Below are 24,894 nucleotides of genomic sequence, written 5' to 3' on the forward strand. Positions count from 1 at the left end.
TCCACATGTTAGCTACATCTGCTGTTAGCAGCGAATTTGTTATTATGTCCGACTAGAAACAACGCGCAAGTGGAACCATACACGCGTGAAAATAAACTTGTTTTATAGAGACTTTGTCCTCAATATTTAGCCAAATGCCGCGTGGATCTTTTAAAATAGATACGCCAACAGTACGGGAAGGCAGGGAAATTTGATTTGTACCGCAAATTTCATACAGCATGTAACTCAGGTCCCTCTGATGGCTGTGCAGTCCTGCTCTTGCTCCTGTTCCACTTTTTTCAACGGAGTCCTGGCAGGCACTTTATTAATTGTATACAATTGTGACATTTACATAGAAAATTCAATGTACATTCCCTTAGATATTAACATTGCACAATAACTTTTGGCTCAACTTTGCCGAGTTTCTGGATTGTGAATATCATATTTTTTTATTGGTTTATTTTATTTATTTTACACACATCTTTTGGCAAAAGCTAGACTTTTAGGCTTCACTGGACTAATTCTTCTCATCTATCCAGCAATAGATTTTAATTTTATCTACAGATTACAAATTTTTGTGAAGCTGAAATACTATTTTGAGGCTAGAAAATTGCTTTTGTATTACAAAAAGAAGGGAAAATACAAACTGATATTTTTACACTGGAAATTCAAAATTGTAGCTATTTATGTAATAAAAACTTGAAGACCTTTAGGATTTAAATCTGATGTCAGTTAATTATTGAAAGTGTCTTATGGTCTACTTTATTTTGCCTCCATTCTGAAATGTTGAACATTCTGATGACAGAACCTTTTAAAAAGAATAGTTTTTAAATGGGTTTGTTCGTTTTGTGCTTTGTCTGAAACAACACACACTGTGCAGTAGAAAGCATGCAACATTTCTGGGAAATGTTTTGGTGTGACTGAGACTACATATTAACCAACTGTGAGTCAATAGCTTCGAGAAGTATTTCTCAAATATATTCAGATGGTTCAGTGAGTTTGCACCAACATGTCACCCTTTGGCGCCACAAAAACAAAAACTGACAATTATTTTTAAACTGAAAGAGTTGGTACAAATTTTATTAAATAAAAAAGGAACAATTGCAACACAATCAATAAATAGGTATTTTCAGAAAAAAATTGTCAATTATGAAAAAGCTGCAATGAACAAAAAAAATGTAAATCTGGTGTACCCATACAAATTTACTTTAACAAAGCAGATAATGTCACATATGATATTGCAGTTTCTGTTGTTATGTTGTTGTCTTATTATGTTTAAAGGAGTGACTACAAAAAGCTGGACAAAGTCTAACAGGCTGATGACGCATGGTCAAATCAACAAACATGCATGTTTTGCTTTTGCTCACTACCGAACCTTATTCTGTGAAAATTTTCACAGTCACAACTTCAACAGTTAAAAGTGCACTATGTAACTTTTCTGGAGGGTGCAGGGATCCACTCCTATTTTCCTGGAGACAAGAGGGCGCCACAAGGCCAAGTGATGTGTTTGTTCTGTGGAGAGGCGAGCTCATTCACAGAAAGTTTCTCAAGGCATTTTTGAGCAATAAAAACAAAAACTGAATACCATAATATGGAACGTCCCAGGAAATGCGAAAAAAATCTCTGTGAAAACAAGAAGGAGGAAACCCTCCTGAAAGGCTATATAGTGCACCTTCAAATCTTATAAACGTCAATGAATACAACTAGGCACCAGAAAACATTGTTTCTGCCGATACCACTACTCACCCAAAAACATTTAAATATAATTTTCTGTAATGCTCTACACGTTTTATCTTTTATTTTTAAATAGGAAGAAAATTGTTTGCATCAATGCAACGTCATTATTTTGTATAAAGCTTAATTGATGGTGACTGGCAACATCTTGAAAATACTTGAAGAGAAAATAGGGTTTTCGTTAAAAATTATTTTATGCATTTACTGCTCTGTCTGAGTCTGAGTACTCTCTCAGTAGCCTGTTATTCTATATGTGTATAGTCCAGATAACCATTATTTGACTACTATGTGTTGTTATGCTGTATAATTGAGTAAGGCTTTGTGAAGGCTTTAAAATGCAGATGTAGATAATATCCGGTTGCAGCATTTTCAAGTCTTTTTTTCTGCACAGTAAAAGTATGACCAGCACTTTAAACATACAGTGTTCGATCTGCACAAAACCATATTTTAATGAATAAATACTTACAATGTGACAACAGATCCAAAATTTGTGTCTAGTGGAGAAATGACACAGCACCTGTTACCCATTACACCTTGGTTATATAATTGGATCCATCCTTCCTCAGACTCGGGCTGAGGGTTGTTAGCAGCTACACATTATAGGTGTAGTCCAGAAGATACTCCTTGAGTCTGTTGGGTATTGGCAGAGTTTGGATGTGCCGTGTTGTCCTATTAATGGCAATGCGGCTGAGGTGCTGCAGTGATGGTGTGGCGGTGTACACAGGTTTGGTGAGGAGCAGCTGCACGGTTCCATTTGGAGGTGCTGACGGTTGAGAGTCTGCAGTAGTCTTATCACTATTCCTAGACAGCTTGAAATAGTGTTCTACCAGATGAACAACACTGTCAAACTGTTTGAGTTTAGGCTTGACCAGAACAACAGAGTCTAATTTGAACTTTCCATGTTTATACTCAATGCGCAAGTTAGTGGGACCTGCTGATGTTACAGCAGAGATGGTGAATAAATAATCCCTCTGTGAGCTGTCCCGGACCAGGAATGTGCCTTCAGTGGCATCCTGGAGGATTTCTTTGGCTTCATTAGCGGTCAGACTGCCCCAGTACCAACCTGACAAAGGAAACAGAACACGTGTGTTAAATACATGAAAAAAACCCATATGATTTAAACTGCATGTATCATGAGAAGATGTGGGTAAAATGTTCTGTGAACTGACCTGTGTTTTTCAGTTCCTTCATAGCCAACGCGATGCCGCTCTCATCTGATTCCACGGTCCTGGTGTTGGTGTCGGCTCGTCTGTCGCTCTCAATGCGCTCAGGGGCTTCAAATGACTGGCAGGTCATCGATAAGATCCAACCTTCAGCCTTTTAGGCTCGGTCCACTGCATGGGACAATATTCACAGCAGTTCACAGCTCAGGCTGCATCTGCAACAAGCTCCTCTCTCCCCTGAATGACAGTTTGGCAATAATGTTTATCATGCACACATATTTATCCCATGTTTGTATTCAACTTTGCTTGTGCTATGTGCCAAAAATAAACTTCGTGTTGTGTTTCTTTTTTACTTGGCCTTTATCCTGTTATACTGACCCGAATTCATATTTCATCGCATGCTTACCTTGCTGTTTGCCCTCGATCTCCGACCGTACAATCGCACCCGGGTTTCACGAACAATTCAAAATAATATAACTACATCAGGAAGTGGTGACAGACCTACCGTGAGTGGTGGACGTGAGCATTGGCTTCTAGTTTACCCCGAGGACCGTCGTCCGTGTGTCGCTCCTTCACAAAAATGACCGTCATATCAGGCGGCACGGGCACTGTTAAATCCACATTGTTCACACTATGGCAGGTTGTTTTACCGTCTTCCTCGCTATTGCTTCTTAACGTCAGGCTTTCACGTTTAACACGACGACGTTACATGTATGAGAGACAGCAGATGACCGTAATTAATCCTCTGTCCATAAATGTTTTTAGCAAAAATCGACGCTTCTTGCAAAGTTAAGCCCTGAGCGCGTCCAAAACGTGAATGAGTCCACCCATCACCGCTGCTTCTGACGGACACCCGAACCCACCGAGCGAGAGAGCACCCGAATATCCGATGAGCACACAAGAAGCGAGCATTTCCAGGAACTTTCCAGGAATAGGGCCACGTGGTACACACCAAGCGATTTAAGGTAGTCCAGATTATACACAAACTTCACATGCAACGTCGGGCTACAATTAATATAACTTAATAGTGTACGTTGTATAAATGGCAGACATCTAAGCAAATTAGAAGCGTATGAATTATAAATTGCAAAAAAAACTAAGACAAACACGGCAGCTCGCGCCCAAAACACAGTCACTGCATCACAGCCAAAGCGCATAGTGTTGACTGTTAAAAAATGTGTTATTAATGTGTTGTTACTTCTATATTATGTGTTCTTATCGTTTGGCAGCGTCGTCCTCGATATGGCACCATCGAGCATGTTTGTCAATTATACAGATAAACCAGTGACTAGTTTCAGTCTCGTCAATAGATGGCAGTAAAGTAACTGTAATTTTGAACTATGACGTATAACACAGGAAGAGGACGTTAGCGCGCGCGGTTTGACTCGTGCGATGCTAACGGCTACAAAACAGTTAGCAGGAGGGCTGTCCGTTTTGTTCAGGAGACGCATATTATACAGTAAGTTTAAAAAAATATTACCCGATTTGCTCGCGTTTACCTGAATTTTGCAGATCTTACGATATCTTAACCTTTTAACCCAGTTGGTATTATAAAAAAAAAAGCTAACAGAAATAAGAGAAAAACGTTCATTCAAACACCAGTTGGTTGAATCTCAATACCACTACTGTATTTGAATGTCACTTCTGGCACTATTCTATACTATTTACCTATGTGGCAATTTATTTATAAGCAATTACTTTACTTTACTTTACTTTACTTTAGAAGAAACTAGTTGCATTTGTGTAAATTAGGGGTGGGCAATATGCAAAGAAATCATATCACACGATCCCATGTAGTTATTAGCCCGAAACAGTAACAAAGTAAAAGGCGAGAGGCACTTAATCACAATCTGACCCATAAAACCGATTTCCGGAACCAAGCCTTTGACTGAATATTGGTTTATTTGTAACGTTCTGCATTGTTATAGTGTTATGCCCATCCTTCCAAACAGGGAAACATGGAGTTCACAGAGAATAGATTTGCTCACCTGTTGCAGCCCATTAGAGAACTCACCAAGAACTGGGAGGTGGACGTAGCCTCAGAGTTAAATGATTATTTGGAAGAGGTAAGGTAGTAATGGCACTTTTATTAATGTATTAATGTTTATTTAAAATCGAGTTGTATTCTACTTCTAGCTTGATGAGATGTGCATTACATTCGATGAAGGTGAAATAAGGTTAAACTTCGCTGAGGCTGCCTTGCTGATTCAGGGGTCTGCTTGTATCTACAGTAAAAAGGTTTGGAAATATGAATATTTTGATTACCACTTTCCAACTGGGTCGATAAGTAGATTTTCTCTGTATTTTAGGTTGAGCTTCTGCATAGTTTGGTCTATCAAACCCTTGGGTACATCAATGATAAAAACAAAAAGTAAGAAAGGCTTAACCATTATGTAATCCATTATAAAACATTAAACGACTTGCGGTGACTATTTTATTTTTAGAAAAAATAAGCAAGCAGCAGAATCTCAGGAAAATAATGCAGAAGAAGCGGTGCACAACTATGATGAAGATGATGCTGTGGTAAATACAGTTTTAAAGAATTATTGACCCGACATTTTATTCATAAAAACATCTTTAGACTAGAATTAAAATGTTTATATCTTTGTTTACACTTAAGTTTTCAGATTTTGAGATAAATCCTTCAAACAACAGTCAGAATGAGGATTTGTCCACCGTGAGTATTCCTTAGTTATTACATTGTTATTCAAAGCTCATGTGCTGACTCCTGTTTTGAACTTTTGTTTAGGCAGTGAATGATGTTCCTCTTCCTCCTGAATGTCTGATTCCTCAAGACACCAGGGCCAAGCACAAGCTTCCCCTCATTACGTCAGCACTTTTCTCAACAAAATAACATTTGTAACAACAGTTTGTCAACAGAATAAAATTGCTCTAATAATTTCTGTTTTCAGTCTTAAAGGTGAGGTTCTGTACAGCCAGAAAGACTTCAGGGTAATTACCTTGATTCCAGAAAATGATACTATTCTACTCACATCGGCATCTGCTGAGTCAAGGGAAGTGATGGAAGAAAATCGGCACCCTGCAGCAGAGTTCAGAGACGAGCAGCCCCAACACAATGGTACAAGACAATTCTACTATAATAGCATGTTTGTCATTTTTACTGCAAGTCTGTTCCTCTTGTAGATGAAGCACTAGTTTGTGCAAATGCCACAGCAGCAGATGTGAATGTAGATGCTGCAGAGGATAACTTCCTTCCTCTAGATGATGGCAGCATGGAGGTGGAGGAGCACATTGAAAGACATCAGGTCAGATTTTACTATGCACGTTGAGTCTTGTTTAGCACAATTACTATTACTCATACAAACTCCTGTTTTAACAGGCTCCATCTGAAGGAATAATGATTAGAGAAAGGCGCCATGCAGAAACCATTAAACCAAGGGAAGAAGAACGCCCCCCTGAAGTATGCTTGCCAGAAATTAAAAAATGGCTTGTTGTTACTGTAGCCTTGGTTTGCTAATAGATTATTGCTTTAGGTAAATGTGTGGGCTCTACATGACCCCTATGCAGTCCTTGCAGAAGATAAACCTTTTAAGTCCGGTATGATTAAAACACATTAATTTTGCTTGCCATAAGAGAAAAGGGATACATTAAAAATATGTTTTTTTGTCAGGCAAGTGCTACAAGGTTCCTGAAGGTTTAGATGATGGAGGAAAGAGGAAAAGAAAACACTCTTCTCTAATACAGGACTTTGACAGCTGGTTCAGAGGAATTTGTAAGTCATTACCATTTTAAACCTTCATTTTACTTGTTCTCAAGATGTCATATTTGGATTCTCTTGATTTTATTGTAGTTGATCCTCCAGTGCACAGATTGAAAAATGGCCCCACTTTTTTAGGTAATTTGTTTGTATATTTACACATTTTCTTGTACCTTTTTCTACAGTTAAAACTAAGTTGTAAAATTATGTTGTTGTTCTTCTACAGATCTGAACTACATTTACTTAACCACAGTCAAAGACAAGCTTAAGACCAAAAAAAGGATCTACAGGAAAGCAGTAAGGGGAGTTTGTTTTTTTTTTGTCAGTGGTCACTGTGCAATTTTTACAATGTAACAGCACTTTTGAAAATGTCATCTGTAGGGAGTGATGATCTCTGATGAAGAACTCAGACAAACCCTCCTGCAGCCAGAAGACACAGAAAAACAGAGGCATGGGGAGGATCCTGCAGATGAGCATCCAGAAATCCTAGGTAAAAGACACACGCACGCATACACACACAAGTTCTTTAATTTTATCAAAGGTCTTTCTGCTGGATTGGTATTTATGAAGGTAGAAAGAGCAGGTAATTATGTAGATGTGTTATGAATAAGTATCAGTATTTACTTAGCTGAGAAATGTGTCTATTATTGTTGGGTTTGTGAGTTACAAAAATGTCTGAAATGTAAATTATTATTTTAAATGGGATGGCAGTGCCTCAGTTGATAAGAGTGCCAAACTAACCCGAAGGTCAACAGTTTGATACCCAGTGCTTGGGCACTTCACCTACCTTGCCTCTGTATTTGATGGATGGTCAAACGGGCTGATGGTGCAGAGCCTCACATTTTGTCAGTGTACCCTAGGGTAGCTGTAGCTACAGATACAGCTTGCCAGTGCAGAGCAGGGAGAGAATTATTAATTGACATAATTGTAATGTGTCTTTATTATAATACTTAACAAGGAACAACTGTTAAATTTTTATAAATATTTTTGAAGGTGAATACAATGACAACTCTGACAATGAGCATGAGGGGTTTCCTGATGATGTTCCCAATGAGTTTGGAGGGGGGCCTGACTTCATATCACCAGGTATGATGTTGCGATGTTGGTTTAAATTAACTGCAGTTTTAGAATTTAGTACATTGCATGTTTATGAATTATGTTTATTATTTGCAGATGATCAGAATGATGATCTAAGTTATGAACAACTTGTGAAATTACGTGTCGTGAGTAATGAATAATCTTACTGGAATATGATCTCTGAGAAACAATTGCCTCCTCTAATAAATGTTTGCATTTATTTATACCTCTTGACATGCAGGAGCAGCTAGTGGTGAACTCTCGGGGATACACTCAGGAGACGGCACTATCACGGAGAGTTAGAAAATGGGAAGACCAAATCAAACCTGAACTGGCTTTGCAGGTAACTATGAAATGTATAAGCAACCTTAATGAAATAAGTCATACATTTATGTGTCTTATTCTTTGTAGGAAGAACGGCTGGCTTTTGATATCCATGACTACAGTAACAGGATTGTAAATGCATTTGATAATGTGGGCCAGCGTCGACCCTTTTCTTCTATAGTCTCGGGATTGGACAACTTTGAAGTATGCAAATACTTATTGGCCTCCTTGCAACTGGTAAATATCAAAAACCTTGTTAAAGTTACATTAAATATTCAATATTATAATCTATATATTTGCTTGTTGATTTTTTTAAATTTTTTTAGGCTAATGACTATACAGTGGAGATCGACAGTTTGACTGGACTGGAAAAGAGTGTAGATTCAATGGGATTGACTCTCCTTAGTGTTCACAGAGCCACAGAAAGGTTTAAAAACCTTCAAGCTTCAACCTGAACCATCATGACTTGTGTACTTTGGCCTGTAGATTGTCACATCAATTTAGAGCTTTCTCCCTTTACTGGACACTCAAAGCACCTTCCATTAAAGAAGCCTCCACACAGAAAGGCACTCATTCATATATTCATGCAGTGTAAAGACACTGGAGGCAAATTGGGTGAAGTGTCTTGCCCAAGGACACAATAGCAGTATCTATTTGCCAGTAGGAATAGAACCACCAACATTCAGGTTAGTGTGCATAAAGCTTTACTGTCAGAGCTACTGGGGATTTTCTCCCTCATATTCACTAACAAATGGAATTAAGTGCTCTTGGAAAAGGAATAGTATTGAGTCAGACATGTCAACCTGGTCAAATCGTGCCAAAATGGTTTTCTGTGACGCCCTTGAGGAAAGGGAGTCCTTTTCGTCTTATTTTTTTAATATAAACTGTCTATTTCATTTTCTGTATTTAATCTTACAATCTTGTTTTTCTTGTAATAATGTTTTTTTATTCTAATACTTAATATTAAAAAATGTGCTCTAGATTTTAAACTAAACAAGAGTGTGTATATAATTCAAACTTTATTTTCAGTGCAAGACCAAATAAAGCGCAAATATTGCAATCAGACAGTTCTGCATTGATCAACCTTTCTTTTGACCATATCTGCCCATAAACATGTTTCCAGATCACCCCTAATGTTATCAGATTGTAACATATGTCTTCATGTGGTTTCTGATGCTTTCTGTTATTTGTTCCTGGCTCTTCATCCTATTGTAATAATCCAAAAACAGTCCATCTGGGCTTATTAGGTAGATGAGGATTGTGTGATCCACAATGTAGTCTCCGTCCTCATCCTTAGGCCCAGGATTTGCATACACCCTGTAGTCCCGCCCTGCATGTTTCACCTCCTCTGGTGTGCCAGTCAAACCAATCAGGCGTGAGTGGAAATCTTTGACATACACAGCCAGTGCTTGTGCGGTGTCCCTCTCTGGGTCCACAGTGATGAAGAGAGGTTGTACCTTTGGCAATGATGGGTCCTGGTCAAGTACAGACACAACAGCACTCATCTTCTCCAGCTCATCAGGGCAAATGTCTGGACAGTGAGTGAACCCAAAATACAGCAGCACCCAACTCCCTAGAAAGTCTTGCTTGGTCCTGCGCTGCCCATTGTGGTCGACCAGACTGAAAGTACCTTGTCCAAGAGCCACTTGCTTTAGCTGATTTAAACGCTGCAACCGCAGCTTTTGTTGCTTTTCTAGATAAACATAATACCAGGCTCCAAGCAAGCCACCTCCAAAAAGTATTGTGACAAGCGCGCGAGACCCAAGCTTTATCTTGGCTGCATTTCCAAATGAATTTTGTTTTTGAGAGAAGAATCTTCTTTGGGCCAATCTTTGGCTTTGATGTGGGTCAAATCTGACGAGCTGCGGACCAGTGGTTGACATTCGCGGGTGGGCACATCTCTGTAGTCCTCTGCCCACATCACGAAGGATACATTTCAAGCCAAACATCTCCACAGAACTACAAAACAAAATCATGTGTTTACAAAGTTTGTGTGGCATCAAGCTTCGGCTGTAAACATCATTATACATCTACTGAAGGTTCTTATGGCACCAACATGTCATGTTAGAGATGCACTCTAGAAGGATCATGAAAGTATGGCTAGAACTAACAATGAGCAGCTTTCAAGTCTACTCAGTAAACCAGTGCAGACCTAAGCACAGGACCATAGATGTCTGCAGGACTGATGTGTTCGTACTTCCTGGTTCGAGTGAGGACCCAAAGAATCTGTTTTGAAGCTTGTTTGGATCAGAGCACCATGTAGCCACGAGCTAATGTAACATAAATGTAAATGGTTGCCTTTACGGTTTCAAACGTTAACCGATCGAGAAATTAGAGCGTAAAAGCAACTCTAAGAAATTTAAGGGTAACAAAGGTTAAAACTCTGTAACCTTACCAGACTGATCAGAGTAACCTCAGACACCGGTGTCACGCGCGGCCATGCAGCGTTATGTACCCGCTGACGTCACACACGAACTGAGTCTGAGCATGCGCGTGGATTCAATTTCCATAATTTAACAATGCTTCAGTAAGCCCTGTTGTGTTTAACAAGCGCGAAAAATAACCTTTATCCTGTTTAGATTATTTAAACGCTCATTGACAGAGCAATTACATTTTATTTGCGAGAGCCAATTGAATTAGTCATTCCGTTTCCCAAACTGCCCGCTAGAGGGCGTCTTACAGTGGGTGAAGCAGTCCTTCTGACCATTTCCCCCAATTTCACATTGAGTTGGGCTCAGTACAATGGTGGCACTGCCACAGACAGTTCCACTTCATTGTCAGGACGTTTGCTGTGTCTCACTCTCCAAAGCATGGAGAAGGTTTCAGAAGACAGGTTGGGCTGTAAGGTCCACAACCCATCAACAGGTCTAGTATCTTCTCTTGTGCAACAAGGACCAGGACATGACCTGCCAGAGCATCACAAAATGATCTCAAACGCACTTGGAGTCGCCTGAAGGCCCACATCCTCTAGTGGCCCCTGCTGTTGCTCCTGAAAGTTTATAATGCAAACCTAAAACAGACTAAAACCTATACCTGTAACAGCTGATTATTGTATGATGCGCCTCTAACAACAGAATGAAGTTGCCTGGCTACAGAAAATTAGCTCCACAGCGTTAATACCACAAAAGTCATAAAGACGGCTCCAGGCTTTCCTCTAATTTTTTTAAAAGATGCACAATGTGGATTCTGTTGGAATCAGGTGCATCACAGCCGTGAGGATGTGGGGGATGTGACACCACAGTTTTTGGAACCAGCTGATCCAACATCAACACGTTATTTCATAAACACACACACACACACACACACACACACCCCCACACACCCCTACACACCCCCACACACACACACACACACACACACACACACACACACATACACATACTATTAACTATCTGCAAGAGTTACTCTGGACTATGAAATAGTTAATAAAGCACGTCACTGAGGCTCTTTACGTATTCATGTCAGGGTTTGTCCGTGTGTCTGTCTGTGCGCTCAGTGACGTAGCCTCTGCATCACGCTGGTGCTGAGGAGGAAATGTGGGACAAGAGAGACAGGTCTGCAGTGAAGACACAGGGAGGGAGGCAGGAACAACACCTCTGCTGCAGTCTGCATCATTTAAAACAAGGTATTTATTCATCCTTTTTGATATTCAGCAGACACCTCTTGCATAATTCTTTAGCAGCAAGCACCCAGCAGAGCAGAGCAGCTTTTTACGTCATTCTGAAGGAAGGTCATACACACACTGGAAGCTACATCCAGAACAGGTTAATGACACAAGCAGCTAGGCTATATGATAAAGCCATTTATTAAAGGGACAGTGTCATACTTTACAATGTCTCAAGATTATATTTTTGATTTCATATTTGTTTTGTTTTTATTCTTGACATTTCAATTTATTGATCAGCATCATAGTTTTTTTGTTGCTAATGTTAGCAATAGCTTCATTTGGGAATACAGGTATAAATTAAATCAGCGTAGCACAGAACAGAGCTAGCCTTGTGGTCTTTGTGTTTGTTTTGATTCTATCAAAACACTATCATGTTGCACTCATTTGTTATGTTCATGTCTTGGCCGCAGCATGAGAAAACCCAGTCTGCACCAAGTCTGAGGACCCCCCCACCCCTCTGAGCCAGTCTCTGCTGCTATCTCCAGCAACAGCATCTGCCTGTGTCCCGTGTCTGCATCAGTGCTTCATCCATTGGCTCAAACATGGACGGATTCCGGCTGCCACCAGTGATAGAGGAAATTGTTGATCCGTCTGGTGGGTCTGAGTTGAACTTTTAACCAAAAGATACTGTACTGTATAATGATTTCTGTATATTAATCTTTTATACTTTTTATTATATTGATCTAAATTATATATATTGAACTTTGAAAACACTTCAAAATGTAACACTTTTCATTCTTTATTTTTGTTTTAGCTGTAGACAGTAATCTGTCTGAACTCTTTCTACTTTATTTGAGGTTAATTCTGAATGTGTCTAATTGTCACTTGTGATTTTGTAAATGCATTGATTGAAAGTGATGGCTATAATGAAGTGTGGAGACAGGAAAGGGTCATCTATTTTTAGAATCAGCCATGACGACAGCAGGGAGGATCATAAAGATTATCATTGCTGTATCTGCTGAAATTGGAGTAAAAATAAAACAAAATATCATTAGTTAAATCACAAATTCCCTTTTGCAGGACATTGTTTTGCATAGCTTTGCAAGGAGATATTTAGTACTTGAGAAATGTTGTCATTCCAGAGCAGTCCTCGGTTTCAGAGAACAGAATTGTGTGTGCTTTGCCATAGGTGACCTGTGTGAGCTAAAGGAGGAGAAGCCTATCATGTTGGCAGAGACACTGACCGCCAAAGAGCGCGAGTCCCTCGAGGAGAAGGACATGCCAATGGATGAGGACAAAGATGAGGAGGAGAAAGAGGTTAAGGAGGAGAAATGTGAAGACACAGCAGAGGAAAGAGAAGAAGAAAAGAATGAAGAGCAAGAGGTGGAGGAGCTAAAGGCCCAGGTGGTGCAGCTGCTGCTGGAGCTGGAAGAAACCAGGGAGGTGTCTCAGCGGCACGAGGAGAGCTTTATGGAACTGCAGGGTAGGTCGGATTAGGATGCATATTCTGCTTTTTTCCTTTTGTTTTTACTTATAAATGATTATAACAATTATAATATGGAGTAAAGCTCTTGTCAATTTTGCTCATTATGTCTCATTTAAGTACAAAGTATTTTCATAAACTGTTTTATGTTTAGGTCTACTAGAGGAGGAAAGACTTGCAAGTGCCCATCAGGCTGAGAGCTTTACCAGACAGATTCAAAGGCTACAAGGTAATTCTTTGAAAGTGTCATTTTTTAAAGAATTATATTTTATATCCCCTTACTTTCCTTTTTATAATATTGTTTGTTGTCCATAGCTCAGCTGCGGTCTGTGCAGGAAGAGATGGACAGCATGGAGGAGGAGAAAGAGAGTGAGCTGGAGGAGGTGCAGGAGGAGCTGCGCACAGCCCAGGAGGAGGTGCTGATGTTGCAGCAGGCGGCCGAGGAGGCAGCAGCAGAGCGAGAGAACGATATTGCCTCTCTACAGGAGGAGCTGTGCCGAGTCAGAGCTGAACTGCAACGCCTGTACGCCACCACACAAGAGTATGAGCTGGAGATCACCTCTCTGAAGGCTGAGATCAGTATGAAGAGCCAAAGCCCCACAACTGAATCACACGGTCTGTGCAAACTAAATACTTATTATTGTTTATTTTAAGATAACACACAGTAAATGAACATTCTTTTGAACAGGACACATTACTCAACTTAAGGATGAGGTAATTTCTCTGACAGATCAACACAAGTCATTAGATGATGACAACAAAGAACTTAGTCGTAAAGTGGAGCACTTGCAGGAGCAGCAAAGAGAGCTGTAAGTTCTTAATCTTGTGGTAAATTTTTTTATAACTCAACATTAAAACTTTTTATTTAACAGCCATGATGAAGATGTATACTTGGCTGTGCGAGAGGAGGGCTCCCCTAATGAATCATGGGAAAACCCACTGAAGTCTGACACATATATTACTCTGCATCAGTCCAATCCTGAATACAGTGAAGTGCCAGAGGACTCCATTCAAGTGCTTAGTGGCCTGAGGGGGCAGCTGAAACGAGCAAAGGAGATAGCTCAGAAAGTACAAAAAGAAGTAAGACCAGAGGCACTTCACTACGTTTTACAGTGATTGACTTGAGAAATCTGTCATTGTTTTTTGTCTTTTTCACAGTGTGAGAGTTTAAAGGGGGAGCTAGCTGAGCTGCAGCAGCTCTATGACATCAGTCAACGTGAGCGAGCCTCTCTGGAGCAGGAGTTACACAGATGTAAGACACAATTGGAAAAACTAGCAGGCAAGAAGTCTCAGGTAGGTTCTAAACAGTAAAAACTGCCCTCGAAGTACATAGACACATAAACCACCCCCATAAATGTGAAGAAAAGCACTGTAAACAATGAAAATAGCAGTTCGTAGACATGTTGATATTATTTTTCTGCAATGTGTCCACTTGCATGTTGTTTAAATATGCCTGGCCGCGTACTGGCCCATTAGAGGTGGGCGATTTTATATAAAATTTAAACGTGATCTGGCCCTATTATGATCTTGCATGCATAAAATAGCAGTGAGGCATAAACCCTTGGAACATGCACGTATCTTTAATAACTTTTTAGAGAACTAGAGTGTAAAGCTCCTAAAGTGAGTCTACCGTGACTTCGGCTTAGGTCATATCGCCCACCCCTATGGCACATTGCCTGCATCAGCTTTGTGGGAACACTTTCTGGCTCTGATCCAGAATTTGCTTAATGTCTCTCTCCTCTCTTTACCCCATTTCACACTATACTGTCCCATCCAATAAAATATATAATAGGCTTGGCCAAAGCTCAGCTCTTCATTAGGTTTTTGATTTTTCACAATACAATGCCTTTTGTTGTAACCTGTCTTCACTGGGCATGGGTTTATTTGTTTGATTGTGAGTTGTATGTTTTAAATGTTGAAACAATATGAAGGATAAAGTCAGACTTGCAGGACAGAGACACTCTTTACTTTACACCTTTCCATTAACTCACCATTCACATTTCCTACATTTGACTTTTATCAGAAATGACCCCTTGTTGTTGTCCTCTGCTGTTGTATTATATTACCATTGCATGCACCTTTTATTTCCAAGTTCATTTACTGTTACTAATATTTTTTGATTGAACTTTTTTTTTTCTTTTTTTTTAAATGTTTGCATGCTTGCTTGCTTGTGCCATGGCATCCTTAATTTTTGTGATTATTTATTTCCTCGCCCTCCTCCGCATCTCCTCCTACACTCCTCCTTTTGTCTTCTCTTCAGACCAGCACACGTCCGTGTGAGCCCCCTGTTCTTTCCATACCCTTCATAGGAATGATTGTTATAGTGGCCTTGATTTGGTGCTGGTGGGAGGAGCTGGCGTCATAGAGGGGACCAGGTATGGTCTTGTCCTTACTTCTCTATGGGGTGCAGTTTGTTTAATTCTTTTGTGTTGAAAACATTTTGTCATTTTATACAGAAGTATATATATTGGAGGACAGGGGGCTTCTGTAGTGCTAACAATTTAAGGCCTTAAGAGCTCATTTTCTGTTCTTTATTTCATAGTATGAGGAAATTAACATATTTCATTTGTCCAGTGTGCAAAACAAACTTCTATCAAAATATGTGTGCACATACTGATACACATTGTGTTTTACCAAAATCTAGATAACATAATTATTTTTGAAGATTTCCCCTATAGTTTTCCAGTTTTGATGAAGTATGTTATTTTACTTTGTGGTTGGACATGAACAGCAAATGTGATCTAGGGTAGTTAATGGGTTTCAGGCATAAGCAATCTTTCCTGATTTGAATGATTTGACCGACTATTGTTGCAACAATAACACAATTCAAATCTAAATAGTATATCTTATGAATGAGGAATGGTCCTCAGAAAATCCTCCAAATCAGGAAGGAATGATTTGCTTGAAAACCATGTGTAGGTTGGGTTCCTACATTGGCTTTTACTGTATTCTATAATGGATTCAAATTGAGCAAGGGCAGGTCAAAATTATATGGAATTTTCTTTTTAACTGTCAAAATGTAGATGTTTTGTTTGTATAAAACCCAGAATGAATATGTCTGTGGCCTTACGCCTGCTTTATATTGTTCAACATTTATGGTTTTTCAGTTTGGTTGTGAAGTAGTGAATCTCTGGCCTATCGTCAAACTGTAGAACATGAATGTAATCTATTCCATAATTGTTACCTAGCAACCATCAAATACAGAGAGGCCTCATCTAATTTACAAAATATATTATTTGACAAATGAATGAATTGATTTTGTAATGTTTGAAATGGAAGAAAAATGTATTCTTTGCACATACATTTCACCTGGCATTTAGGCCTGTCACAATAACAAATATTGAAGTGTGATATAATGCAGCAGAAAAATATCCCAATTTATGATGTTAAAATACTTTATACCACTGAGCAATAACCCTAAAGCATGACTCTGCTAGTACATGTTTTTTTTTAAGTGAACCAAACTGTAAAAAAATGTGACCAGCCATAAATACATAGCACAATTAAACATTTAGTCAGTTCTATTAACTATAATAATGTGTCATAGATGTTAATTATTTGACTAACTGCAGATCAAATATTATTGAACAGATCAAATATTATTAAATGACGATGAAGTCGATATAGTGATTATTGTGACAGCACTGTCATCTCATGTTGTGAGATGTGTGATGTTGTGCGCCTCTTCAATCCAATCCAATCCAATCCACTTTATTTATGTAGCACATTTCACAAATAAATGCAGTTTCCAAAGTGCTGCACATATAAATAAAAACAACTAATTAAGTAAATCAACATTTAGACTAGAATAAAATAGCAAAATTAAAATAATAAATATGTATATAAAAGCAATAAAACAATAAAGTCAAATAAAACAAGCAAATAAAATCAAAAGGAACAAATCCATAAAAGACAACAGAGGACCATACAACTCATGCAGAGTTAAAAGCCAGAGAGTAAAAGTGGGTCTTAAGACGAGACTTAAAACACTCCACACTGGGAGCTGTTTTGACGTGAGGAGGCAGAGCATTCCAGAGCTTTGGATCGGCCACAGAAAAGGCTCTGTCTCCTCTGGTTTTAAGTCTCGTCTTAGGCACCACGAGCTGGAGCTGGCCCTCGGACCACAGTGCGCGTGCCGGAGTATAAATTTGGATGACGTCCGAGATGTAATCTGGGGCCAGTCCATTCAAAGCTTTAAAAACAAACAATAAAATCTTAAAATCAATTCTAAAATGAACAGGGAGCCAGTGCAAAGACGCAAGAATTGGAGTGATGTGTTCATGTTTTTTATTTCTTGTTAAAAGTCGGGCAGCAGCGTTTTGGACTAACTGCAAGCGATAAAGTGCATTTTGGTTAATTCCTACATAAAGTGCATTGCAGTAGTCCAAACGAGAGGAAATAAAAGCATGCATCACGCGCTCAAAATCCGAAAAAGATAAAATAGGCTAAAAGACAAAGATGATAAAAACTGGATTTCACAACGGCGTTGACCTGTTTATCAAGTTTAAAATCAGAGTTCATAATGACGCCAAGGTTGGTGGCTGTGGGCTTAGTGTACTGACTCAGGGGTCCCAGGTCTAAAGAGGAGCTCGCACCGACACTGGGCCCAAACACTATCACCTCAGTTTTATTTTCATTGAGATTTAAGAAATTTTGAGCCAACCAAACCTTGACGTCATTAAGGCACTCTAGTAGAGGTGTCAGGGGGCTGCTGTTGTTCCTTTTTATTGGCATGTAAACTTGGGTGTCATCTGCGTACAGGTGGTAAGACATGCCATGTTTTTTAAGCAGCTGCCCCAGAGGTAAAAGGTACAGCGTGAATAGAACTGGCCCAAGAATTGAACCCTGGGGAACTCCACAGTGCAGTGGGGCAAAAGAAGAGGTGGAGTCCCCCAGCCTGACACTGAAGGAACGCCCAGACAAGTAGGATTTAAACCAGTCTAGGGCCATCCCCCTGACACCCACACAATTTTCCAATCGATCTAAAAGACTTGCATAGTCAACTGTGTCAAAAGCAGCAGTCAAGTCTAAAAGCACTAAAATGTCTGAATCACCAGAATCATTCATTAAAATCATGTCATTAAAAACCTTTAAAAGTGCAGACTCTGTGCTATGAAAAGATTTATATCCTTACTGCAAGCTGTCTAAAATGCTGTTTGTATCCAGAAATGTTTGTAGCTGAGACAAGACCGTTTTCTCTAAGATTTTTGACATAAAAGGAAGCTTAGATGTAGGCCTATAATTCGAGAGAACCGCACTATCAAGATTTGCCTTTTTAATAAGAGGCTCAGGCCTGTTTGCAAAACAAGATTTGAAATAAGATTTGAAAAATATTTAGTTTTTTTCCCCTTCAGTAATTTTTTGATAATGACGCCACCTATTTTTTTAAAAATTTGATGTGACACCTCCAGTCCATCTTTCTTCCACCTGCGCTCTGCTCTTCTGCACTCACGCCTAGCCTCTCTAGTTATTTCATTAAGCCAGGGCTCTTGTTTAGCTTTAGGGTGCACAATTTTGAGTGGTGCAATAGTGTTCATAATGCTATTGCAAGTTGATAAACAATACTCTTCCTGTATTTTACCATTTTTTCCACAACCTGTTACTTTACTGATGTAAAACTATGATTTATATTTAGCACCAAGAAAATAATAGTTGGCATATAGTTATTATATGCATTAATGTCTGTCACAAGCACTTTAAAATCTAACATTAGTCATGATGTTTTTCTGCAGACCGACTCTGAAGGCTGGACGCTGACAGTGGCAGTGGTTGCCGTGGCAGCGGTTGCAGCTCTGGTCATCCCCAGTTTGAACAGAACCTGAGGACCAAAGACGGAGACCCAGCGAGTATCATCCAGCGCATTGCCCTAAATACTGTGTGTCTGCTTCTTGCATTGCTCCGTTTGTGCACCACTGGTGAGGACACTTTGGATCTGGGGCCCACAGGAGTCTGTGCTCTGTTTACAGGCAATGTTCAGATTATTTTAAATTACATAAATATCCACAAACATGGGATCAAGGTCAACTACAAGACTTAATTTCCACAAACCTCAAATTATATAAAATTATTTTTACCACTAGAGGGCAATAATCTGCACCTCTACTTGGAACATAGTACAGATATAGTTGTTTGTATATATATAATAATTCAATTAAATTGAATAGAATTTTAAGGCCAGTGGCTTTTGCTTTTGAATATTTTTACAAACATAGGGGTTCAAAGTACTTAGCCTTATTGTTCAAAATAGTTTGCACTGTTGTGTGCTTTCAGAGCCCTGTAAGGACACTATAAGAGCACACCATGACAGTTTGTTGTTGGACGATGTTCCATTCATTTTTGTAGCAATTAAATGTGCAAGAAAAACTGGATAATTAGCTTTATTTCTGTATTTTACATTGCATTTTTAACACTTTATAGTTCTGACACTATATCTTGATGTTTACACTGACCTAGTAGCATGAATAAGTCACTTTTGTTTTCATCAAGAGATTGTTTATGAAGACGGGTTTCACTGTGTCAGATTTAGGCCTTGGTTTTCTTTGGACCATGTGTTATCCATTTCAGGATAATTATTTTTAAAATTTCTTATTATATAATGTTCAGCTCTGTAAATAAGTCATGTTAAAAGGGGTTATAGACTGATATTTTTTTGGAAAGTTACACAAAAGTTTACTTTTTTGATGTTTACATATTGCCAAATATTAGAAAATGACAAATCAAATTAATCACTGTGGAGTTGTTTGGTTTAAGTAAAGGCTAAATTTCCCTTTCCCCTTATTCACCAGTTACACTGAAGTAAAGATGACCACCCCAGCTGAATGTAAATTATTAATGACAGATAAGTGTAAATAACATTTTTGAAATCGTGTATCTCTCAATGGGACATTTTAATTAAACAGATTAGTGTCTAAATTCTATAAAATATTCATTTAAAGATTAATCTCTATCATCATCATTTTTGTTGTAAGAAAAGTCAGTTACAGTCCGTAGACTTCCATGTTTTTGTACAGCATCTTTTTATTAAGTTTACATTTCCTCTGTGAAATAATGTGTATTATGTAAGTTTGCAAATCTTTCAAGAATCCAGCTGTCATTATACACCACATGTTAAAATGGTCCTAATGTAGTTAGTTCAAATTAAGACAGATGATTATGTGAAAATTAGCCTTTAGTCTTTAATGTGTTGTTGCATGTTACTCAGTGATTTTGCATGACCCATGCCTGAGTATAGCATGAGCACCGCAATTCACATATTGACTGCTTTATTACTTGTTTGGTCCAGGGAAATAAGTTATGTAGTTTTATTGGTCTTTATCATGTGTAATACTATGGTTAAACTCCATTCATGGAACCCAACATCAGAGTCTATGATGATTTTGCTTTGATATCTATCCGTCTGTTTGAGTTGGTGATTTTGTCATGTACATTGTTGAAAATGAATGAATAAAAAGTCGTAGACTTTTGGAGATGTATCTTTTCATAGGAAATCTAGGCTATACTTTGGTCTTTTAGTTTAGAGTTAACCTGGAAATGATGTCCACAAATGGAATCCTCTTGTTGTTCATAAAAGGCCTCTATTTCCCTGGTGTTTAGTGCATAAGGGCCACATTTACTATAGGCTGTCGATGAACACAGATGACATCATGTTTCTTTTCACAGTTAATGAACGGTTCTTACAGCCCTCCCCTGGGTTAGGAGCTCCTAAAATACGCAGAGGTGTCGCTTGTGGAGCTCCCTGCTCTTGGGGTTGGGTTCCAGGGTGGTGGAGGGGAGTGCTGCTCGCTCGGAGGTCCCACGTGTTGCTCCTCTGCCCAATGGGCGCGTGTCTCCGTATCTCCGTGGGTTTAGAGAGGATGCCCGGGTGGAGTTTTATATGGTCATGGAGGGGCCATTCCTGGGAGTCCAGTGAAGTGACGGAACATTTTTAAGCGTCAGCTTGTCAGGGCACTTCAGTCCCGGCGTACACGCTGCGCCTCAGCGCCCGAGCGCCAAGTGTGTCCACTGGAAAGAACCGACATTCTTCTTAGTTAGTTTTCTCATCTGAACTCCACATGACTCGGCCGGCTGGGAGGACTAGTTGAGTGTCCTTGGTTAAGGTTTTAACTTTCTTAAAGTTTTCGACTGTTAACTGGATCGTCACTGCCCCCTTTGCTCCACTTTTTTCCAATTTTTTCTTCTTTTTTCTGGTTTTCCACTCAGTTTTGAGCTATAAAAGGGCGGCACCATGATGAATAACGGCAGCTACTTCGAGCCGCAGCCACCGCTGTTTTACCAGGGCACGGACCTCGGGGACGAGGAGGAAGAGGAGATGCCTGCCACCGAGAAAGACCTGGCGGAGGACGCGCCGTGGAAGAAGATCCAACAGAACACGTTCACCAGGTGGTGCAACGAACACCTCAAGTGCCTGAACAAGCGCATCAATGACCTGCAGAAAGACCTGAGCGACGGCCTCAAGTTGATCGGACTGCTGGAGGTGCTGAGTCAGAAGAAGATGTATCGGAAGTACCACGCCAGACCAAACTTCAGGCAGATGAAGCTGGAGAACGTGTCTGTGGCGCTGGAGTTTTTAGAAAGGGAACACATAAAGCTCGTGTCTATAGGTGAGTACAAGAGACAAGGCTGAAACAGGCCATTTCAAACTATCACAAGACAACAAACATTTGACCTGTCCCACCAGCAAATGCTTAGGCCTTTATGCTGGTTTTATGTTTATGTCACATAGGCATAGTCTATAAATAAGGTCTTAAGGGATCATCAATATAGGCCACTTTTTATATTTTTTATTTTCAATTCCTCTAAAAGTGCATCAAGGTTTATAAAGTTGGTGATAGAGTGGCCCTGGTCTTCCACTGAAACTCCTATAAACCTCAGTGTATTGCAGCTGGGTTAGTGGTTTGTGCCTGAGGCTGCTGCCATGTGTTTGTGGTCTAATGAGGGACAACTGTGGGCACTGTTCACGCTGCCTGTCAGCTTCAGCTGTCTTCTCTACACTCAAGTCTTGAGCAGGATGAGACTAGGTTGGCCGCATGGATGCATGGGCATCCTTGAAAATATCTCCTGCCTCTTAACAAAAACACAGTAAACTATATATACTGACAAAATACCCCTAAAATTGGAAAAAGGCGGTGTTTATTAGAAGTTATGATACATTTGTAAATACTGAACAGTTAAAGATGGATATAGCCTGCTGGTGTCTCTTTCAGTCAGTCATTACTTATTTTTTCTAACATCACAATCACTTTTTTTCTACCCAAATACACTTATTTTGCTGGACAAACTATATTCTAAAAAAAAAAAAAAGAAGAAAATCATCCAATCACCAATATAAACTATATTATCACAGTACTTTAAATGTCACTCCTTCATTCAAGTTGTAATAAACAGACTAAGAAGCCCAAGTTCCATTTAGTTACAAATGAAACATTTGTGCATAATGAAGTATAGTATAACATGAAGAGATGGCGGTTACTTCTAAACTATGCGTAGTTAAATTGTTTTAATGAGAAAAGACATTAAACTCAATTTGTACTTATTTCACAAAGCTCTGGTCTTCTATAGCAACTGTTTTGAGTGATTCTGAAGGCCGTATCATCGTATTATTATTATCTTCTGGAAAAAAAATCTGGAAAAAATGGATATTCAGCCCTAGTAAAAACGTCATGATACATTCCTATGGCGTATCATTAAAAATAAAATAAAACTGTTTACATTGTCTGAAGTTATGAGCACTACAATGAGTCAGCCATGTTGTGGCTGGTCTCTGGTCCGTGTGGTGTGGGGGTCTGGGCCGGGTACTGTTTGCTGATTGATGGTGGGACAGCTGAGCTCTGCTGTGCCTCTACCGACAGCTGCTCAAAATAGACCCACTGAATAGAAACCACAAAGACATCAGCTGAGCCGGATTTCACTCTGGCACAAGCTCTCACTCAACCGTAGTAAAACTCGCCCTGATGAGCCGTCATTGGTGCTTTCTGTCGGGTTAAATGGGGGCAGATGTATTTAAACTATTAGCATTTTATCTCTCCATAACATTGGCTTGTATGTCATTGTGTATTTATAGATATCTATTGTAACACATATTTTATTTGATCTAAATCTGGTAGATGGTTGATATTTTAACCTGAGTATGACTCCTCATGGTTAGATTTTTATAGCTCTCTCCAAACGTTCCTGACCCCAATGTATAAAACCTGTTACAAGACTCATGTACCTGTGAGTCGACATCGGCCAAAACTACAGATCTGTTTTAGTGTCTCCTTCACTAGCTTTGTAAATGTGTGTCAGGTTGACTTTGGAATCTCTTCTCTTGTATCTGTAATGATTTCCATGTGTAGATGCACTCAGCTCCGAAGAATGTTCATACACACACTCCCCCGCGCTCAACACTGACATTATTTCAAAGCCAGATTTGTCACTTGTCATTGTCGATACTTTGATTAATGGGGAAAAAAATCAGCTAATTGTGTGAGTCTGGAGAGCAAATTGTATTTTTATAACAATGAAATATTTGTAATGCCATTGTTGTTACTGGTTATATTATCCCGTATCTTAATCTCAAAAGGTGTTTAGTTGGTGTTACTGTTCTGTGCCATTTGTCCAGGCACAGACACCTCTATGTGCCCCAGCTGCCCTCACATGGGTCAGATCATGTTTTCAATAAAGTTAAAAAAACAAATGAAGTGCGGAAGAGAGATTTTGACCTGCTGCTGTGACAACCTAAATAGATAACAGTACTAGTTGAATTACAGTTTACTTCCAAGCTTTGATATACAGAGTGTGTGTGTGTGTGGGTGTGTGTGTGTGTGTGTGTGTGTGTGTGTGAGCTTTCAGGGCTGCTGACTGATGAGGTCAAAGGTCAGGTTCATGGTGGTTCTACACTCAGAGATATCACATATTCACCAAGGCGACGGCTGTCTGGAACAAAACGTCTTTACGAAAGCTTTCTTTCAAATGTACTTTTTCTATAAATATTTAGTTTAACTTGACACTTTTTAGGTTTTGTAACAGTTGTAGCGAATGACAGTGAGCAGGCAGAACGAACAGTGTGAGGCCCTGCATGTTTTGAAGGAAAGAAAAAGCCAATAGATACTAAGTAATTATATGGGGGATGTGGGAATATCAAAACAACCTCTTTCAAACAAAAACCACAGACCAGGAATGTGCTTTGATGATTTGGTGCAACATATAACAAGGAAAAGTAATATTTATAGTAATACATACAATACAATAAAATAAGCATTCATGGGCATTACATGAATTATAATATACAAGAAGATGTTTAGTTACGTTTGCTCTCACTTGGGTAATTTTATATCTTCTATAGTCTTGTTCTACTAGTCGGAAAAAAAAGTAGGATTTTTGGCCAGCCCTTGTACTGTTCAGTCCACTATAGTGTTATCACAATAATAAAATATCAAACTCTCTTTTTAATGTAACGAAAAGGCTTGATAGCTGAGCCTTTTGATAACTGATACAAATTTTGATACCACAATAATTACACTAAACGCACAGTTTTTGGACAATAGAATCGTAATTTTCAACACAGAATAAAAGTACTTCACTGTTTCATAATAGCTCTGTCATAGATCAAGACTATTCAGGAATGACCCAGTTTTGTTCCATTTATGTGACAAAACAACATACAACCTTGGGAAGTTCATTAAATGGTCTGAGTGCTGAAATGGGAGTCCCCCTGTGTGATCTGCTGACGATCACACTGTGTTCCTGCCTCCACTTTTACATTCATTAACGGGCCTTATTTCCCCCTGGCCTTGCCCCGGCTGCTGTAGCACACATGACGGTGCACAGT

At 39.3% G+C, this 24,894-nt stretch overlaps 6 protein-coding genes across 12 annotated transcripts in view; 3 read left to right on the top strand and 3 right to left on the bottom strand.

Moving 5' to 3' along the window:
- Window positions 1-24,894, bottom strand: part of eps8a (epidermal growth factor receptor pathway substrate 8a) — a 180,889-nt gene that overhangs the window by 45,777 nt on the left and 110,218 nt on the right. The window lies entirely within an intron of this gene.
- On the bottom strand, window positions 1,035-3,457 carry socs2 (suppressor of cytokine signaling 2). 2 transcript variants are annotated; one of them, XM_033989461.2, is made up of 3 exons: window positions 3,382-3,457; window positions 2,883-3,047; window positions 1,035-2,776 (listed from the first exon to the last, which is right to left on the bottom strand). In XM_033989461.2, the coding sequence occupies exons 2-3, from the start codon at window positions 3,007-3,009 to the stop codon at window positions 2,304-2,306; spliced, it is 600 nt and encodes a 199-aa protein (XP_033845352.1). In that variant the 5' UTR covers window positions 3,010-3,047; window positions 3,382-3,457; the 3' UTR covers window positions 1,035-2,303. The 2 variants fall into 2 exon arrangements, with proteins under 2 accessions (XP_033845352.1, XP_033845351.1); XM_033989460.2 differs by having other exon boundaries at window positions 2,883-3,113; window positions 3,382-3,452.
- ncaph2 (non-SMC condensin II complex, subunit H2) lies at window positions 3,751-9,061 on the top strand. Of its 2 annotated transcripts, none has more exons than XM_055231791.1 (20): window positions 3,751-3,841; window positions 4,829-4,942; window positions 5,013-5,114; window positions 5,186-5,247; window positions 5,321-5,399; window positions 5,497-5,553; window positions 5,626-5,705; window positions 5,789-5,955; window positions 6,021-6,142; window positions 6,217-6,297; window positions 6,371-6,434; window positions 6,508-6,609; window positions 6,688-6,732; window positions 6,821-6,891; window positions 6,976-7,084; window positions 7,588-7,680; window positions 7,768-7,817; window positions 7,913-8,014; window positions 8,083-8,232; window positions 8,322-8,784. In XM_055231791.1, the coding sequence occupies exons 2-20, from the start codon at window positions 4,835-4,837 to the stop codon at window positions 8,448-8,450; spliced, it is 1,773 nt and encodes a 590-aa protein (XP_055087766.1). In that variant the 5' UTR covers window positions 3,751-3,841; window positions 4,829-4,834; the 3' UTR covers window positions 8,451-8,784. The 2 variants fall into 2 exon arrangements, with proteins under 2 accessions (XP_055087766.1, XP_033845353.1); XM_033989462.2 differs by lacking the exon at window positions 3,751-3,841 and adding an exon at window positions 4,222-4,335 and having other exon boundaries at window positions 8,322-9,061.
- Window positions 9,135-10,471, bottom strand: LOC117391613 (protein SCO2 homolog, mitochondrial). The gene is made up of 2 exons (XM_033989459.2): window positions 10,391-10,471; window positions 9,135-9,954 (listed from the first exon to the last, which is right to left on the bottom strand). The coding sequence occupies exon 2, from the start codon at window positions 9,942-9,944 to the stop codon at window positions 9,135-9,137; it is 810 nt and encodes a 269-aa protein (XP_033845350.1). The 5' UTR covers window positions 9,945-9,954; window positions 10,391-10,471.
- Window positions 11,423-20,549, top strand: LOC117391611 (coiled-coil domain-containing protein 136-like). Of its 2 annotated transcripts, XM_033989457.2 has the most exons (10): window positions 11,423-11,620; window positions 12,073-12,256; window positions 12,792-13,085; window positions 13,240-13,314; window positions 13,401-13,700; window positions 13,774-13,894; window positions 13,958-14,165; window positions 14,244-14,378; window positions 15,346-15,460; window positions 18,818-18,894. In XM_033989457.2, exons 2-9 carry the CDS (start codon window positions 12,205-12,207, stop codon window positions 15,448-15,450), a joined length of 1,290 nt encoding a protein of 429 aa, XP_033845348.1. In that variant the 5' UTR covers window positions 11,423-11,620; window positions 12,073-12,204; the 3' UTR covers window positions 15,451-15,460; window positions 18,818-18,894. The 2 variants fall into 2 exon arrangements, with proteins under 2 accessions (XP_033845348.1, XP_033845349.1); XM_033989458.2 differs by lacking the exon at window positions 15,346-15,460 and having other exon boundaries at window positions 18,818-20,549.
- Window positions 21,012-24,894, top strand: part of flncb (filamin C, gamma b (actin binding protein 280)) — a 24,229-nt gene continuing 20,346 nt past the window's right edge. For all 4 annotated transcript variants that reach the window (XM_055231770.1, XM_055231771.1, XM_055231772.1 and 1 more), the window contains exon 1: window positions 21,012-21,685. In XM_055231770.1, coding sequence (XP_055087745.1) covers window positions 21,310-21,685 — 376 coding nt within the window. In that variant the 5' untranslated portion in view covers window positions 21,012-21,309. The remainder of the gene's footprint in view (window positions 21,686-24,894) is intronic.

The sequence above is a fragment of the Periophthalmus magnuspinnatus genome, chromosome 23 (assembly GCF_009829125.3).
Source record: "Periophthalmus magnuspinnatus isolate fPerMag1 chromosome 23, fPerMag1.2.pri, whole genome shotgun sequence".
Lineage (NCBI taxonomy): Eukaryota > Metazoa > Chordata > Actinopteri > Gobiiformes > Gobiidae > Periophthalmus > Periophthalmus magnuspinnatus.

What these genes read in the sequence shown, in the direction of transcription:
- socs2 (XM_033989461.2), bottom strand. Translation starts at nt 3,009, where the DNA reads ATGACCTGCCAGTCATTTGAAGCCCCTGAGCGCATTGAGAGCGACAGA. An exon ending in GAAGGAACTGAAAAACACAG is followed by an intron (nt 2,777 to 2,882) that starts GTCAGTTCACAG and finishes TTCCTTTGTCAG; the next exon opens with GTTGGTACTGGGGCAGTCTG.
- ncaph2 (XM_055231791.1), top strand. Translation starts at nt 4,835, where the DNA reads ATGGAGTTCACAGAGAATAGATTTGCTCACCTGTTGCAGCCCATTAGA. An exon ending in AAATGGCCCCACTTTTTTAG is followed by an intron (nt 6,733 to 6,820) that starts GTAATTTGTTTG and finishes GTTCTTCTACAG; the next exon opens with ATCTGAACTACATTTACTTA. An exon ending in AAAGGATCTACAGGAAAGCA is followed by an intron (nt 6,892 to 6,975) that starts GTAAGGGGAGTT and finishes TGTCATCTGTAG; the next exon opens with GGAGTGATGATCTCTGATGA.
- LOC117391613 (XM_033989459.2), bottom strand. Translation starts at nt 9,944, where the DNA reads ATGTTTGGCTTGAAATGTATCCTTCGTGATGTGGGCAGAGGACTACAG.
- LOC117391611 (XM_033989457.2), top strand. Translation starts at nt 12,205, where the DNA reads ATGGACGGATTCCGGCTGCCACCAGTGATAGAGGAAATTGTTGATCCG. An exon ending in ACAGATTCAAAGGCTACAAG is followed by an intron (nt 13,315 to 13,400) that starts GTAATTCTTTGA and finishes TGTTGTCCATAG; the next exon opens with CTCAGCTGCGGTCTGTGCAG. An exon ending in CAGGAGCAGCAAAGAGAGCT is followed by an intron (nt 13,895 to 13,957) that starts GTAAGTTCTTAA and finishes TTTATTTAACAG; the next exon opens with CCATGATGAAGATGTATACT.